Source organism: Oncorhynchus gorbuscha, linkage group LG20 (genome assembly GCF_021184085.1).
Source record: "Oncorhynchus gorbuscha isolate QuinsamMale2020 ecotype Even-year linkage group LG20, OgorEven_v1.0, whole genome shotgun sequence".
NCBI lineage: Eukaryota > Metazoa > Chordata > Actinopteri > Salmoniformes > Salmonidae > Oncorhynchus > Oncorhynchus gorbuscha.
The window spans coordinates 14204274-14220983 of record NC_060192.1 but is presented as its reverse complement, the minus strand read 5'-3'; the positions used below and the strand labels follow the sequence as shown (position 1 = coordinate 14220983).

The 16710-nt window shown below is 42.8% G+C and overlaps 1 protein-coding gene across 5 annotated transcripts in view; it reads right to left on the bottom strand.

Annotated features, from left to right (window-relative positions):
- The window catches only part of LOC124006806 (ankyrin-1-like), a 125277-nt gene that overhangs the window by 32678 nt on the left and 75889 nt on the right, over positions 1-16710 (bottom strand). For all 5 annotated transcript variants that reach the window (XM_046316971.1, XM_046316969.1, XM_046316973.1 and 2 more), the window contains exons 2-8: positions 9432-9533; positions 6540-6638; positions 4407-4505; positions 1471-1569; positions 872-1057; positions 272-370; positions 18-116 (exon numbers count right to left, since the gene is read on the bottom strand). In XM_046316971.1, the coding sequence (XP_046172927.1) occupies positions 18-116; positions 272-370; positions 872-1057; positions 1471-1569; positions 4407-4505; positions 6540-6638; positions 9432-9533 (783 nt within the window). The remainder of the gene's footprint in view (positions 1-17; positions 117-271; positions 371-871; positions 1058-1470; positions 1570-4406; positions 4506-6539; positions 6639-9431; positions 9534-16710) is intronic.

Genomic DNA, 16710 nt, shown 5'->3' with positions numbered 1-16710 from the left:
AGGGTGGGTTACAGTACCTTGGTCATGGCGTCTATCTGGGCCCCTCTGTCCAGCAAAAGTCGAACCATGATCGCATTACCCCTCCTTGAAGCTATGTGCACGGGGGTGATACCATTCTGAGAGAGGGGAAAGAACCATTTCTAAATCAATTGAATCAAAGACTCTTCTGTTAGGAAATGGGGTCTTTGAGGGACTATGATATCTACAATATCTATGTCACGATTAAGGCAGATACAGTAGGTACAGTATAGGTGAGGTTTAATGGACTGACCTTGGGAGTATAGTTGACATTGGCTCCTCTGTTAATTAGCAGTTGGGCCACACTCAGGTTCTCATAGTGAGCCGCGATGTGGAGAGGAGTGAAGCCAGTCTACAGACAGAGCGAGAGAGCGAGAGAGAGAGTGAAAATAGTAACATCTTATTTTCATCATCCATGTTTGCAGGTGGCTTTTGTTGAAAGCTTTTTTGTTTATTGGAAGCTTTTTTGTTTAATCAAATGTATTCATAAAGCCCTTTTTACATCAGCAGATGTCACAAAGTGCTGTACAGAAACCCAGCCTAAAACACCAAACAGCAAGCAATGCAGATAATCACCTTTGTTGCTATTTCTTTTCTGCAAGTCAACACAAAAGTGTTTTGACTGATGACATCAGCTAATGACACCAGCATATTAAGGCTTAATAAGTCATCATTCACACACACACACACACACACACACACACACACACACACACACACACACACACACACACACACACACACACACACACACACACACACACACACACACACACACACACACACACACACACACACACACACACACACACACACACACACACACACACACACACACACACACACACACTACCTTGCTGAGGACGTCGGGGTTAGGGTCATTCTGCAACAGTACTGCGGCAGTGCGTGTGTCGTCGTTGCGTGCAGCAATGTGCAAAGCGGGAAGACGGACCTTGCCCTTGGTGCCGTAGTTGATGAGCAGGGCCACCACGTTCTCATGACCCTGCTGGAGAGCCACCGCCAGCGGCGTGAACCCATCCTGACAGACAGGGGAAGAGAGATGGAGGTAGAATGTTGGATAGAGCGAGGGGTGGTAAGGGAGTAAGGTCAGAAGGGAGAAAGGAGGAGAGGGAAGGACAGAGGGAGAGGTAGCAAGGGAGAAAGAGGAGGAGAGGAGAGAGAAGGAGGTAAGGAATGTCAACGATAGGGTGCAATGGAGTGGGAGGAGAAGGGAGACAAGCCAAGTGATAATGGAAGGGTTGAGAGAAGGGTAAGTAGAGGGAGAGGAAGAGAGAGCAGAAGAAAATGAAGATAGGGGCGGAGGACAAGAGGAAAGGAAAATGTGATACATTGTAAATTGAGATTACTGTAATGGAAAGAGGAGAGAAAGTTATCTAGTTGTCTAGTGGACTAATACAATCTGAGAAGGCATGACTGTAGGCCTTTACTCACCTCTGTTGGAAGGCTCTGATTGGCTCCATTCTCTAACAGGAACTTAACGACCTCTAAGTGGTTCTCTTGTGCAGCCATGTAGAGGGGGCTGAAGCCTTTCTGTAAAGAAGAGGTACATGATGCATGGTTACCAGTAGGGCTTTGGAGGGCATGACATTTTGTCAGCCGGCGATTGTCTAGAAAATAATTGCCAGTCTCACAGTAATTGACCTTTAATTAACATAAACAAGTTTAGCATCTCCTGGCTCCCATGCATATCCTACAAGCCACTTGTGGTGGAAAAAGTACCCAATTGTCATAAAAGTAAAGATACCTTAATCGAAAGTGAAAGTAACCCAGTAAAATACTACTTGAGTAAAAGTATAAAAGTATTTGGTTTCAAATATACTTAAGTATCAAAAGTAAATTGAATTGCTAAAATATACTTAAGTATCACAAGTAAAAGTATAAATAATTTTGAATTCCTTATATTAAGCAAACCAGACAGCAAATGTTTTGTATTTTTGATTTACTTATAGCCAGGGGCACACTCCAACACTTATAGACATCATTTACAAACAAAGCTTGGGCTTAGTGAGTCCGCCAGATCGGAGGCAGTAGGGATGACCAGGGATGTTCTCTTGATAAGTGTGTGAATTAGACAATTTTCCTGCCCTGCTATGCATTCAAAATGTAATGAGTACATTTGGGTATCAGTCAAAATGTATGGAGTAAAAAGTACACTATTTTCCTTAGGAATGTAGTGAAGTAAAATAAATCCATTCTTTATTTTAGACAGGTCTAAAGGAACATGTTATGAAGAAAATGTGGTCTATTTCAGAAGAACAGAATAGCATACTCTGAGTTGTGCTTATATTAGGTTCTGATCTGGCTATGCCATATGGCGGTGGGCTACACTAGTTCAATTAGCAGACAAGATAAGCTTAGAAATCCGTGGCATTATTTTATAGTATGAAGAATACAACTGAACATAGCTGAATAAAATAGAAAGCTGCATACGCAGCTACTCTGTGCTGAGTGGTCAACAAAGAAACCGGTCCTCCTATATGCTTCATTTAGAATTATTTATGCAACTTTGGGCTATATTTTATTTGTAATATATTCTAAGGCTGCATGATGCGACTCTAATGATGATTTGAAAAAAGTCACATGAAAGGCATGAGCTCTGCTTTGTTTGTTGTGCAGGCTGCACACACACTTCGACAGGCTCTCATTCACAATTTGACAAGCACTTCATAATATTCTCATCAGGCCTCAAATTTCCCGGTAGCCGTAATGCCCCCTAAAAAATCTATGCCTTTTGCGGCCAAAATGGCCCTTGTGCCTTTGGGCTGAATGTAATAATTATATTTCCCTTCTCCCGGCTGCCAATCGGCGTGCTCTGCACCTTTCACTCACATGGCTCTCTCACATATCTCAATTCTTATTAGCCAATGCTCCTTATGTGATTGCGTTCTTCTCACAGGCATCTCAACTCCGAAGTAGGCTACAAGTGAAGAGAGACACATCGGGGACGCAACTGCTCGTGTCCCTCTTAGTGAATTCTGAGACAAATAGTGAAGATGTTAGAGGAACTGTCCACATGTGCTTTTCATCAACCAACATGAGTAGATGAGTAGGCCTAACAAAGAACAAAAGCACTAGACTATGTCAATCTACTGTCCCCCATAGTACAAAAGTTGACCTATTCTCTTGTCTTTCTGTGCGAGAAAATGATATTCAAGCATACTCGCATCAAAAAACATTTCAATAGCAATGAGGTTGATGCAACAGATCAGAAACTTTAGCTTAAAATGTTAATAAACTATTAGTCTATTTATTCACATTCTCAGCGCAGAAATGCGCACAATTTTGCAAAATGCAAGAAATCAGTTAGCGGGAAAACACGACTCTCAAAAAGGACTGCAAATGAGATTATGCAAGTAATGCTTTATTATAAAGGTGCAATTTTTATGGTGAAAATGATATTCTCCAAACTTGAAACTCACTCGCCACCTATGCATGCCAGTTAGGCTCTACATCGGTTGTAAAAAATAATGCATGTGCTTCATTTTAAGGAGTTATTTGGCTACTTTAGTCGTGATACAAACCTTATCAAAAACATATATGCCTATGGGCTAAGCTACATGAGATGTGTGCCTATGATTTGAAAAAGTTGCACACAAAAAAGGCATGCGCTGTTTCTTTTCTTTACTGCACACGCTGGGCATCATTCACAAATAATAATACAGAATTCACAAGTGATAGGCTAATATTGTCACCCATCAGACTACTATGTAACCTTGTATTTACATATACTAAATCATATGTGTGAAATTAGTTTTGATTTAGAATCGACCATTATCATGCACCTGTCTTGGAACAGGGGGGAAAAATTTGTGTCATCGGTAGCGAATGGAGGACACTTTTCCCCCTTTTCCCATTTTTATGCCAGCCAGGTAGGATATACTCCTGTTGTAGAGTGAAGCAATGTGCTTAATATTTGGAAAGTCCTAGTCTATAGAAAGCTGATGACCCTCCTCTTTTTAATAGAGGCCATCAAAACTGTGTTCTCACGCAATTGCATAGCCTACAGAAATGTTGCGCAACATGAGCTTTCATGAAGTGTTTGATTAGATTTTCGATACATCTGCATTAATGTCAGAGTGATTAGAGGGACAATAGAGTGCTGAGAACCAGGCAGTTATGAAGTTTGGTAGGCTACTAATGACCATCAGCAGCATCAGACCTTGGGGAAGACTAACTACCATGACTAAACGGACGTGGAATTTCCGGTAGTCTTGACTCGTGACTGCCGGTGTGGCGGTAATATGGTCCCCGTAACAGCCCTAGTTACCATCAACGCACACACACACACACACACTACACTCACCCCCTCCCCACCCCCACCCTCCTGGATAACAGTAAGAAGCAGTATAATGTCACTGATGACTCACCTGGGACTGGGAATTGACGTTGGCTCCATAGTTGACGAGCTCAGCCACCACTTTCTCCTGGCCTGCCAACGCAGCGATATGGAGGGCAGTGTTCCCTTTCTGGAGGTGACACACAAACACACACAGAGAGAGAGACAGAGAGCAGTCTGAGTTCAGCCTTATGACCCAAATCTCTACTTAAAAAGCTTTGATAAGGATACAGTGCTAAGAAATAATGAGTTATGACTTATCAGTCCCTTGATGATTTTTGATATTTGCGGTCAAAAGGCTTGATTTTGCTGCGGCAATTCTGACCTTTTGTTGTGAAAATGCGCTGACAAAGGAAAAAGTCTGTTGACGTGTCAATTGATTCAACCATATTATGCGGTAAATCTGTGGTGATTAGTTGAAGTTGCAAGCCCTCTTTTTGTACTGTGGTGATAGGTCAGTTTTATTCGATAATATTGCAATGATTTGACTGTTTTATGTGGAAAAAGTGTGGTAATGTGTCAAATTTGCAAGCCCTCGCATAATATGCAGAGAATTGTTGATTTTGCTAAAGAAAAATGGGATCGCAGAATCGCTGAATTCTGGAGGGACTGACTTATGACTTAATAGATTGATATTGAATAGATTAAATTAGATACATCCGTTTGTAGGCCTGTGATGAGATGAACAAGTATTCACACCACTTAATTTTCCTACATTTAAAAAAATTGATTGATTTGTCCTTTAATGTCAATAACCTACACAAAATACTCTGTAATATCTAAAGAGGAAGAAAAATAATAATAATAATAATAATGAAAATAAACCCCCTGATTCAATACATGTTAGAATCACATTTAGCAGTGATTACAGCTGTGAGTCTTTCTGAGTGAGTCTCTAAGAGCATCCAAACCTGGATTGTGCAACATTTCACCTTTATTCTTTAAAAAATTCTACAAGCTGTGTCAAATTGGTTGCTGATCATTGCTAGACAACCATTTTCAGGTTTTGCCATAGATTGTCAAGCAGATGTAAGTCAAAACTGTAACTCGGCCACTCTGGAACATTTGGTAAGCAACTCTTGGCCTTGTGTTTTGGGTTATTGTCCTGCTGAAAGGTGAATTAATCTCCCAGTGTCTGGTGGAAAACAGACTGAACCAGGTTTTCCTCTAGGATTTTGCCTGTGTTTAGCTCCATTCCGTTTATTTTTTTTCCTGAAAAACTCTCCAGTCCTTTAACGATTACAAGCAATACCCATAACATGATGCAGCCACCACTATGCTTGAAAATATGGAGTGGTAGTTAGTGATGTGTTGGATTTTCCCCCAACACAACACTTTGTATACAGAACAAAAAGTGAATTGCTTTGCCACATTTCTTTGCAGTATTTCTTTAGTGCCTTGTTGCAAACAGGATGCATGTTTTGGAATATTTGTATTCTGTACAGGCTTCCTTCTTTTCACTCTGTCAACTAGGTTAGTATTGTGGAGTAACTACAATGTTGTTGATCCATCCTCAGTTTTCTCCTATCACGCCCAATAAACTCTGTAACTGTTTAAGTCACCATTGGCCTCATGGTGAAATCCCTGACCGGTTTCCTTCCTCTTCCGGGAAATGAGTTAGGAAGGATGCCTGTATCTTTGTAGTGACTGGGTGTATTGATATATCATCCAAAGTGTAATTAATAACTTCACCATGCGCAAAGGGATATTCAATATCTGCTTTAAAAAAGTGGTTTGTGGTTTGTGGATTGTGGTTGAATCTGTGTTTGAAATTCATTACTCGACTCAGGGACCTTACAGATTACTGTATGTGTGGGGTACAGAGATGAGGTAGTCATTCCAAAAACATGTTAAACACTATTATTGCACACAGAGTAAGTCCATGCAACTTATTATGTGACTTGCTAAGCACAGATTTATTCCTTATTTAGACTTGCCTTAACAAAGGGGGTTGAATACTTTCTCTTTCTAAAATGAATCGATTTTAAATTCAGGCTGTAACACAACAAAATGCGGAAAAAGTCAAGGGGAATGAATACTTTTTGAAGGCACTATATATAGTGGATTCTGTCTGTAAACAGTCTGTTATAGCTGGTGAATATCTCAAGCATCTGTGGTATGTGAGTAGAGTCATGGTAAGCAGTGAGTAGTGTGTGAGTAGTACCTTAGTGGTGGTCTCCAAGACAATGCCTGCGTGTAGTAACCCCAGGACCATCTTGACGTGGCCTTCTTTCGAGGCCAGATGCAAACCGTTGAGCCCATTCTGCAGAGACCGCAGTGAAGATTAGTATTGACCACACAGAACCATCAGACAATATCGTCAGCCAACAGAACAAGCCCCAATAGAATCTGTCTGCCTTTTAGTCCATTCATCACATGGATTCCTAAACAGTAGATACACTAAAAATAACAAGCAGAGAAACTCGAAACCCACAGTGGCTACGAAGCAGAACAAAAAGATTTCTGAAGATAAACAACCTTAAGACTGAAACAGTCGGGTCTCAAAGGAAGCAGACAGCATGGATTTGTCTCAGGCTGTCAGGGCATACAGCTGCAGAATCAGACAGACTAAGAGTAAAGTCAGGGCCTGTCTCTGCTCTGCCAGCCTGCAGTACCGTGACTGGCCACAGGGAGACTCTGTAAACCACACTGGTCCCGCCCTCATACTGCAGTGTCACCCAATTCACATGAATAACGTACTACTATCTGCAGTGCATGCACACACACACACACACACACACACACACACACACACACACACACACACACACACACACACACACACACACACACACACACACACACACACACACACACACACACACGTGCATGCACACGCACATACAAATGTGTATGTGTGAGCTGGCAGGAGTCTGCTGGTTTGTCGATCGGGCAGAGGTAGGTTGACAGACCGAGTTCACATATAAAACCCTGACTCGTAGTATTTTGAAGAACAGCAGTAGCTCCAACAATTATCATAGCTCTTTGCTCTACTTCAACCCCAATCCTAACTTGAACACATATAGAAAACATGTTTTACAATGTCACATCCCCACATATTGTCACGGGCGTCCTCCTCTTCATCTGAAGAGGAGAGGCGAGAAAGATCGGAGGACCAAAATGCGGCGTGGTATGTGTTCATGATGAAATTTAATAAAGAAAACACTGAACACTGAAACACACTATACAAAACAATAAACAAATAACGACCGTGAAGCTAAATGAGAACTGTGATGACACAAGCAATCAACATAGACAATCACCCACAAACAAACAGTGAAACCCAGGCTACCTAAGTATGATTCTCAATCAGAGACAACTAATGACACCTGCCTCTGATTGAGAACCATACTAGGCCGAAACATACAAATCCCCAAATCATAGAAAAACAAACAGACTGCCCACCCCAACTCACGCCCTGACCATACTAAATAAATAGCTCAGTTGGTAGAGCATGGCGCTTGTAACGCCAGGGTAGTGGGTTCGATCCCCGGGACCACCCATACGTAGAATGTATGCACACATGACTGTAAGTCGCTTTGGATAAAAGCGTCTGCTAAATGGCATATATTATTATTATTATATTATTATTATTATATTACATGCAGCATGTGCATTGAAGGCACACTAAAGCATGCATCCTCATTTGTATCATAGCCCTACCTCTGATCCTTAGCCAGTAGTGGAATTATTATAGTGGTAGTATTACTTGGTGTAGAGATAGCGGTATTAGTTTCACAACATTGACAGCTTGGTGCCATGGTTGTTTTGTGAATGGTGCTGAGGGGTTGCAGTAGCAGATTGTAGGCTTACAGAGTGGGTGTGCATTCCCCGAGCTGTCCAGAGCATGGGCTCGCTGCCAGTGCTTGTGTACAAACTGAACTACCTTCCTTTCACCAAACTACTAATGAAAAATACAACAACCGAGTCCCTTCCATTTAATCGTCCACTCATAAATAGGCTGGCATACATGTTACACACACGTTCCGTATGTGTTACAAAACTTGCCAGTTGAGATGAGTCAGAAACAAAAAATGCATGCACCTCAGCCATTCTTTGCATGTGAATTTGACGTTTTTTAAAACTACAATATGTCACTTTTTCAGCTACCTGACCAAATTGACATAGAGCTTTTTGTTATAGATCATTGAAAGCAAGTCTAGGAAGCGGTAGATCTATTCCCTTTGCACTATTTCTATGCTTCCCATTCTTAAGTTTAATTTTTGTGTCTTTTACTTTCGGTTATGTACACCAGCTTCAAACAGCTGAAAATGCATGTGTTTTGGGTAAGGAAAGTATATTTCACAGCGGTTTAGATGGTATAATGATTCTCTGTACTATACTTGTTTATTTTGTCACATAAACAGAAATTAGGCAAACTATTAGAATTTTAGCAACCAGGAAATGGCAAAGTGATTTCTGCATAGCACACCTCTAAGCGTTGTGCTTCTGTCATGATGCAACAAGGTGCAATATAACAGATAAAGGGTAGGATAGGAGAGGAGCAGGGAGAAATCGAGAGAGGGTCTGGCTGTATGGCTAATTATTAATATTATCTCATTAAGGTTGTGAATGACTGCCATTAGTGCGCAGTAAACACAGCTAGAGTGGCAGGACACAGGAGACAATGTGGAAACATGGTTATCCACACACACACACACACACACACACACACACACACACACACACACACACACACACACACACACACACACACACACACACACACACACACACACACACACACACACACACACACACACACACACACACACACACACACACACACACACACACACACACACACACACACACACACACACACACACACACACACACACACACACACACACACACGATCCTTGAAACTACAGTTTATCTAGGCTAGACTTGACTGTTAATAGATCTGATTGGCCGAAACCAAATAATGCCATCTATAAAAAATACATCTACCATTTAATCTTAATAAAGTCTGATGTAATACATGTTTTACGAGACAACTCTGTGCTCCAGAGGCAGTGTACCAGACTGTGACCTTGAGGACTCTCTGACGTACCTGATTTGATGTGTTGATGTCTATTCCATTCTTGATGTGGTCAAGAGCCTTGTCAAGGTTCCCTGAACGGGCTGCACGGAGGAAACTGGTGACAGCATCCGCCTGGAGGGAAGGAGAGCACAGACAGAGACAGAGATAGAGACAAAGACAAATAGTAAGAGAAAGAGAGAGAGAGAGATAGAGAGAAGCGACAGGGACAGAAATGTTTTTTTTGTTCTTCAGTTAGAATAGATCCCACTGAAATGTCTATTACAGCCTGGTTGTCATTCTTCAAAATCAGCATAAACTACTCACGATTCCACTGTATGATAGTCAAAAAATGTCTGACAGCACAAACTGGTGAGCCTCCCCCTCACTAGGAGTTTGGTAGCTATACATAGCCGAGCACACGCTGCCTCCATCCCTGCCTGCTGACTGAGGCCTCTGTAAAAGCGATGTGTTCACCTCTGCCACCATGATCAGACAGAAAGGGAGATTGTAACATGGCTGCCTAGTACTGTAGTCCAGCATGCAATCTCTGCCTTGAGGACAAATATTATAACAATTCCATACAGTATGCCTACTCACCTCCACCCACACACTAGTCATTTGCCATGAAACATATTATGTAGGAGGTGAATTCTCAAGTAAGATTGCTATATTAAACTGATACAGTATGTCCTCTTTCTTACAGTACGGGATGTCTTGTACAATTTAGACTCGACAGACCTGCGGGTTTATCTTCTCCCATTTCCTGTTTGTATGGTGTATTCTCACAAATCAATGTCCCCCAGATTTGATCAGACAGGCCTAGAACTCTTATATTTGCTTCCCACATATAATACATTTTCCTCTGCTCTCTACTTCTCTTTCAAATCAATATTCCCCAAGGGCCTAAATGTACTGTGCCCTTTGCATACCCCATCATTCTCTACCTCTATACCACTCTCCCCTCTCTTTCGCTCTCTCTACCTCTTTACATCTCTCTATTTACATCTCTCTCTATCACTCCCCCTCTCTCTTTATCTCTTTCTACATCTTTCTATTTATATCTCTCTCTATATATACAGTTGAATTTGGAAGTTTACATACACCTTGGTCACCTTAGCCATTTAAACTCAGTTTTTCACAATTCCTGACCTTTAATCCTAGTAAAAATTACCTGTCTTAGGTCAGTTAGGATCACAACTTTATTTTAAGAATGTGAAATGTCAGAATGATAGTAGAGAGAATGATTTATTTCAGCTTTTTTCTTTCATCACATTCCCAGTGGGTTAGAAGTTCACATACACTCAATTAGTATTTGGTAGCATTGCCTTTAAATTGTTTAACTTGGGTCAAACGTTTCGGGTAGCCTTCCACAAGCTTCCCATAATAAGTTAGGTGAATTTTGGCCCATTCCTCCTGACAGAGCTGGTGTAACTGAGTCAGGTTTGTAGGCATCCTTGCTCGCACACACTTTTTCAGTTTTGCCCACAAATTGTGTATAGGATTGAGGTCAGGGCTTTGTGATGGCCACTCCAATACCTTGACTTTGTTGTCCTTTGTTGACCCATTTGCGATCAAGCTTTAACTTCCTGACTGATGTCTTGAGATGTTGCTTCAATATATCCACATAATTTTCCTACCTCATGATACCATCTATTTTGTGAAGTGCACCAGTCCCACCTAAAGCAAAGCACCCCAGCCACCGCCGTGCTTCACGGTTGGGATGGTGTTCCTTTTTCCTCCAAACATAACGATGGTCGATATGACCAAACAGTTATTTTGTTTCATCAGACCAGGGGACATTTCTCCAAAAAGTACAATCTTTGTCCCCATGTGCAGTTGCAAACCATAGTCTGGCTTTTTTATGGTGGTTTTGGAGCAGTGGCTTCTTCCTTGCTGAGCGGCCTTTCAGGTTCTGTCGATATAAGACTCATTTTACTGTGGATATAGATACATTTGTACCTGTTTCCTCCAGCATCTTCACAAGGTCCTTTGCTGTTGTTCTGGGATTGATTTGCACTTTTTGCACCAAAGTACGCTCATTTCTAGGAGACAGAACGTGTCTCCTTCCTGAGCGATGTGACAGCTGCGTGGTCCCATGGTGTTTATACTTGCGTACTATTGTTTGCCAAGAAAAGGGATAATGCGGAGGGAGGGGCACAGGTGGTCCTCGTAACGCCTGGGCCAACTGTTGTAGGGAGAGGTGGGCCGACAGTGGTAGAGCAGCCCACTACGAGTAACGGGGAACAGGAGGAGATTCAGGTGGGGCTAGTCTCCCAGGTAGTAGAGGAGATGCCCACTACGAGTAATGGAGAACAGGAGGCGATTCAGGTGGGGCTAGTCTCCCAGGTAGTAGAGGAGATGCCCACTACGAGTAACGGGGAACAGGAGGCGATTCAGGTTGGGCTAGTCTCCCAGGTAGTGGATGAGATGCCCACTACGAGTAACGGGGAACAGGAGGCGATTCAGGTGGGGCTAGTCTCCCAGGTAGTGGATGAGATGCCCACTACGAGTAACAGGGAACAGGAGGCGATTCAGGTGGGGCTAGTCTCCTAGGTAGTAGAGGAGATGCCCACTATGAGTAACGGGGAACAGGAGGCGATTCAGGTTGGGCTAGTCTCCCAGGTAGTGGAGTAGATGCCCGGTACGAGTGATGGGGTGCAAGTGGGGAGTGTTGAGAGGGATGTGGCTAAGGGGAGTCAGGGGTCTGTGGCCTCAGTTGAGGAGGATCAGGAGAAGGATATGGAGATCTCTCTTGATATGATAGCAGCTGGTCGACGACTCAATTTACAATCTAGAGGAGGTAAATGGGTTCGTGGATCAGACTTCCGGGAAATCTGTAAAATTGGCAAATTATTTTGATGTTGATAAGTTTGTGAGGTCTACTGTGTTGTTACAGAAGACGGTGGGGTTAGACCAGTTGAGTAAGAAGAAATGTTTTCGCTTGAGGAAAATTGTTACTGCTGTCACAGCAGCAAAAGGTAGTGGGAAACGTGGTCAGGTTCAAATAAAATTAAAACGATGATGCTCATGCCTCGTAGGGCGTTTTTTTCTCTTTGTCTGGTTTCTCTGTGGTTTCTTCTGCTTTTCCTTTATCTTTTCTATATGGAGGCACTAAGGGTAGGATCTCTCAATATTAATGGGGGAAGGGACAGGTATTAGAAGTAATAAAACAGAAAAGGCTTAATGAAGATTTTCTACAGGAGACACAGTGATGAGGCTAATGAGGTTGACTGGGGTATGTGGTGGGAGGGGCAGCCTATACTCAGTCATGATTTTCCTCAGGCTTAGGTGTGACTGTGGTGTCTACAACAGAGATGGTCAAGGACCAGGTTTTATTGGTCAAGCGGATGTTATGTTTTTTACATTTATTTTAATTCTCATGTTTATGAGCATATTGCTGTATTGATCAAATAAACAAAATCTTAAGACAGTGTGACCAAGAGGGATGTATGGTTTTAGGGGGGGGGGGCAGGAATTGTACAATGGATTTTATTGTTGACCGCACTGCTGAAGAACCTCACCTGCGGTCAGCTACTTGCCTGTCTGGTCTATTAACTGAGTTTGAGCTTTCTGATGTGTGGAGAGTAAGGGATGTAAAAGTTAGGCAGTACACATGGTTAAAAGTTGTGTCAGTGCAGCAAGGTTAAACAGGTTGTATGTATCTCAGCACTACTGTAGTATGGTTGGAAGGTGTGACATTACTCCTGTGGGTTTTTCTGATCACCATAATGTGTCTGTTGATATTCACTTGTCCTGTCCATGAAGGTCATCACCTTATTGGTATTTTAATGTTAAATTGTTACATGATGTCGTGTTTTGTGAATGATTTTTGTTGTTTTGAGAAAAATGGAGGGTTACAAAATTGAATTTTGAGTCCTTGAGACAATGGTGGGAGGTTGGGAAGGCCCAAAAACGATTGTTTTGTTTACAGTATACTGCTCTGTCTCATACTGAAGTTAAAGAGACTATCAGGGCCCTTGAACAGGACATCAAATCAGTTGAATTGAAGTTGTTCACTCAGAAAGGCCCTGGACTAGTCATGAACTTACAGGACAAGAAACATGAACGGAGGTCTTTTCTACATGAAAGACTTAACTTATGGGTGCCTTGATTAGGTCTCGCTTTTCTACCCTCAAGGATATGGATGCTCCTAGAGTTCTTAGGGTAGTCGACATTGCAACACAAACAGATGGTCTGCCTTCGTCTCCCTGGTGGGAAGGTGACCACGGATGACAGTGAAATGCGCCAACATGCCGTGGAGTTCTACTCTGCCAGAGGATTGTGATTCTCTGTGTGCTGAACAGTTCCTACATGGATCTCGTCAATTGGGCCTTGAGCAGAGAGTTGCTTGGTACTGTGCAGGAGCTTTCCACATCACTCAGTTATGAGTTGCCCCATCTCCGTCCAGAGGGCTATCAGGCAGGGATGCCCAATTTCAGGGCACTTATATAGTCTTGAAATTGAACCAATGTTTTTTAATTGACCTCTATCATAATTTAATTTGTAAGTCGCTCTGGATAAGAGCGTCTGCTAAATGACTTAAATGTAAATGTAAATGTTTTAAGAGCGAGGCTTACTGGTTTCTCTGTGCCACTGGTAATGAAGGGTCCCACAATAGCACTGTCTGCATATGCAGATGAGGTGACTGTTTTGTTACAGGGGTGAGGATATTAAGGTTCTCTCAAACGCTTTAACGGTGTATGAGGGGGGCCTCCTCTGCTAGATTCAATTGGAAAAAGAGCGAATCGCTGTGGGCAGGTCAGCTTCAGAAGGGGTCTGCTCCACGGTTACCAGGGACATTCAGTGGGGCAGAGATGGAATGAAGAATTTTGGAGGGTTTTCTAGGTCCCAATGTCTTTCAGAAAAATAACTGGGAGGGTGTAGTGGAGAAAATGTGTGGCAGATTGTCAAGGTGGAAATGGGTGCTACCCCAGCTGTCTTATAGGGGAAGGGTGTTGGTAGCCAATTATCTAGCTGCCTCTACCCTGTGTCACAGCCTAATGATTTTACAGCCACAGGGGGGTCTGATACAAGAGCTTCAGAGGACCCGTGTCAATTTATTTTGGTCTGGACAACATTGGATTAAAGCTTTGGCCCTGTACCTGCCACTGCACAAGGGTGGGCAAGGTTTGGTGGACATTTTTTCCAGGATCATGGCTTTCTGGCTTCAAGCAACCCAGAGACTGTTGTACTGTGATGGTTCTAGCTGGGTCTACAAAGCCTATGCATTGATGATGAAAGCGGGTTGTTTGGGCTGAGACAAGCATATTTTCCTCTTAAAGCTAGAGTGGGGTGATATGACTCCATTTTATGAGTCAGTTATGCAAGCTTGGAGAGTTTTTGTCAAGTCCAGTAAGGCCGGCACACCACCAGGGATGGGGCTTTTTTGAAGAGACTCTTTTTTACAACAATGTGCCATCCAGTCCCGTGCTATGGGCTCAGCCAGCCTACGTTCATGCCTGTTAGGTGTGGGGTCTACCAAGCTGGGTCATCTGATGTGCAGTAGGAGCAGATCGTTGGAGGAGCTGGGAGAAAGAGCGGGGATCCGATCATCTCGCCTACTGAGGAAGGTTGTAGCTGAGGTCTGTAATTCCTTGCCAGTACTTCATTGGCAGTACGTGACTGACACTTCCAATTTTGATCTGTGGACGGAGGGCTGTGGCGGGGGCATTAGAGGAGGACGTGGGGGTGCTGCTTTCCTTCGAATCCCCGGAGATGGGGGAGTTCAAGGCGGTGGGAAAGAAGTCCATGTACAAAATCTGTATAAAAGTGTCCCGTGCTTCTTCCCTGGAAGAAGTCAAATCGCAGAGGTGGGTGGGTGTGTTTGGTCCAGGGGCCTTCCCAAAAGGCTGTTGGTGGTCTGTATACACGCTACCTCATGAAAAGAGGACAGCTGGAGCCATAGCCACCAATATGTATCTGGTACACCTGGATCCTACTGCTGGGGAAGGGTGTCCTTTCTGTGCTGAGTCTGAAACTCTGGCACATCTGTTTTTACAGTGTCCCAGGTTGGTCGGGATGACTGACCTGATCACAAGCTGGTTCCCAGCTCTGGGAGAGGTTTCTCTTCCCAACAATTTATATTTGGGCCGAAGTACAGGTTCAGTCGAAGGGGTGTTGTTCTTTGCTTCATTTTGTGTGGGGATGGAGGGGTTGTTTGCAGCGAGACTGAGGGTTGAGTTTGCCTATTGCAAAATGGTTAACAACATTGATCTGTTTATGAGTATATGGGTTATTCATAGGCTGTTGTGTTTAGTTCATGTAGAGGAAGATTTGGTGTTGTGTTTTTAATTGATGTGTAACCATGGTTAGGGAGGCCTTGAAATACATCTACAGGTACAATCTCCAATTGACTAAAATGTTGTCAATTAGCCTATCAGAAGCTTCTGATGACATAATTTTCTGGAATTTTCAAGCTGTTTAAAGGCACAGTCAACTTAGTGTATGTAAACTTCAGACCCACTGGAATTGTGATAAGTGATAAGATGTAAGTGAAATAATTGGTCTGTAAACAATTGTTGTAAAAATGCCAAAACTATAGTTTGTTAACAAGACATTTGTGGAGTGGTTGAAAAACAAGTTTTAATGACTCCAACCTAAGTGTATGTAAACTTTCAACTTCAACTGTGCCTCTCTTTCTTTACCTCTCCCTTACCTTGCGTTCTTAACTCTCTATTTCTCTCCCTCTCTCCTTTGATCTCCTCCTGTGTGTGATCCCAGTGGGAAGGGGTGTAAAGCTGCTCTTTTTCCCCACTCACTCTCTCCCTCAGCGATGTATGGCTGATGTGTCCAGGCTGAGGTTTCGCCAGCCTAATGCTAACAGTGTGTGTGTATTTGTATTCAGTCTCAGGCAATGTGTTAGATACCGAGATCATTCCTCTCCCTCACACAAAAGCTATGCATTAATCACACAAAAACTATGCATTAAGCACACACGAGTGCTGAAAGAAATCTCTGATTCATGTCAAACAGGAAGTATAAATATATATTGGATTCATATCTGATACACATGAACAGTACCAGTTCCACCTTTGTAGGGATCCCTGAAATATTTCTATAATATTTCATTCTGACCTGCAGTAACTAAGGGATATCCTGAGAGGTATATGATCTATGTATTTTTCACCTTGTCTGTCTCAGTTGCCTTCGCATCTTAGAGTTGACGGCGGACATTTGGAAGACTGGTGCCATGGAGTCAACGTTCCCCTGTAAGAAACCAATATTATACTACTTGTAGGATGTTTTCACATGCGAAACCTCTTGCTGCAGTTCTGAGTTCCCGCACCGACTTGGCAGCGAGTGTTGAGCA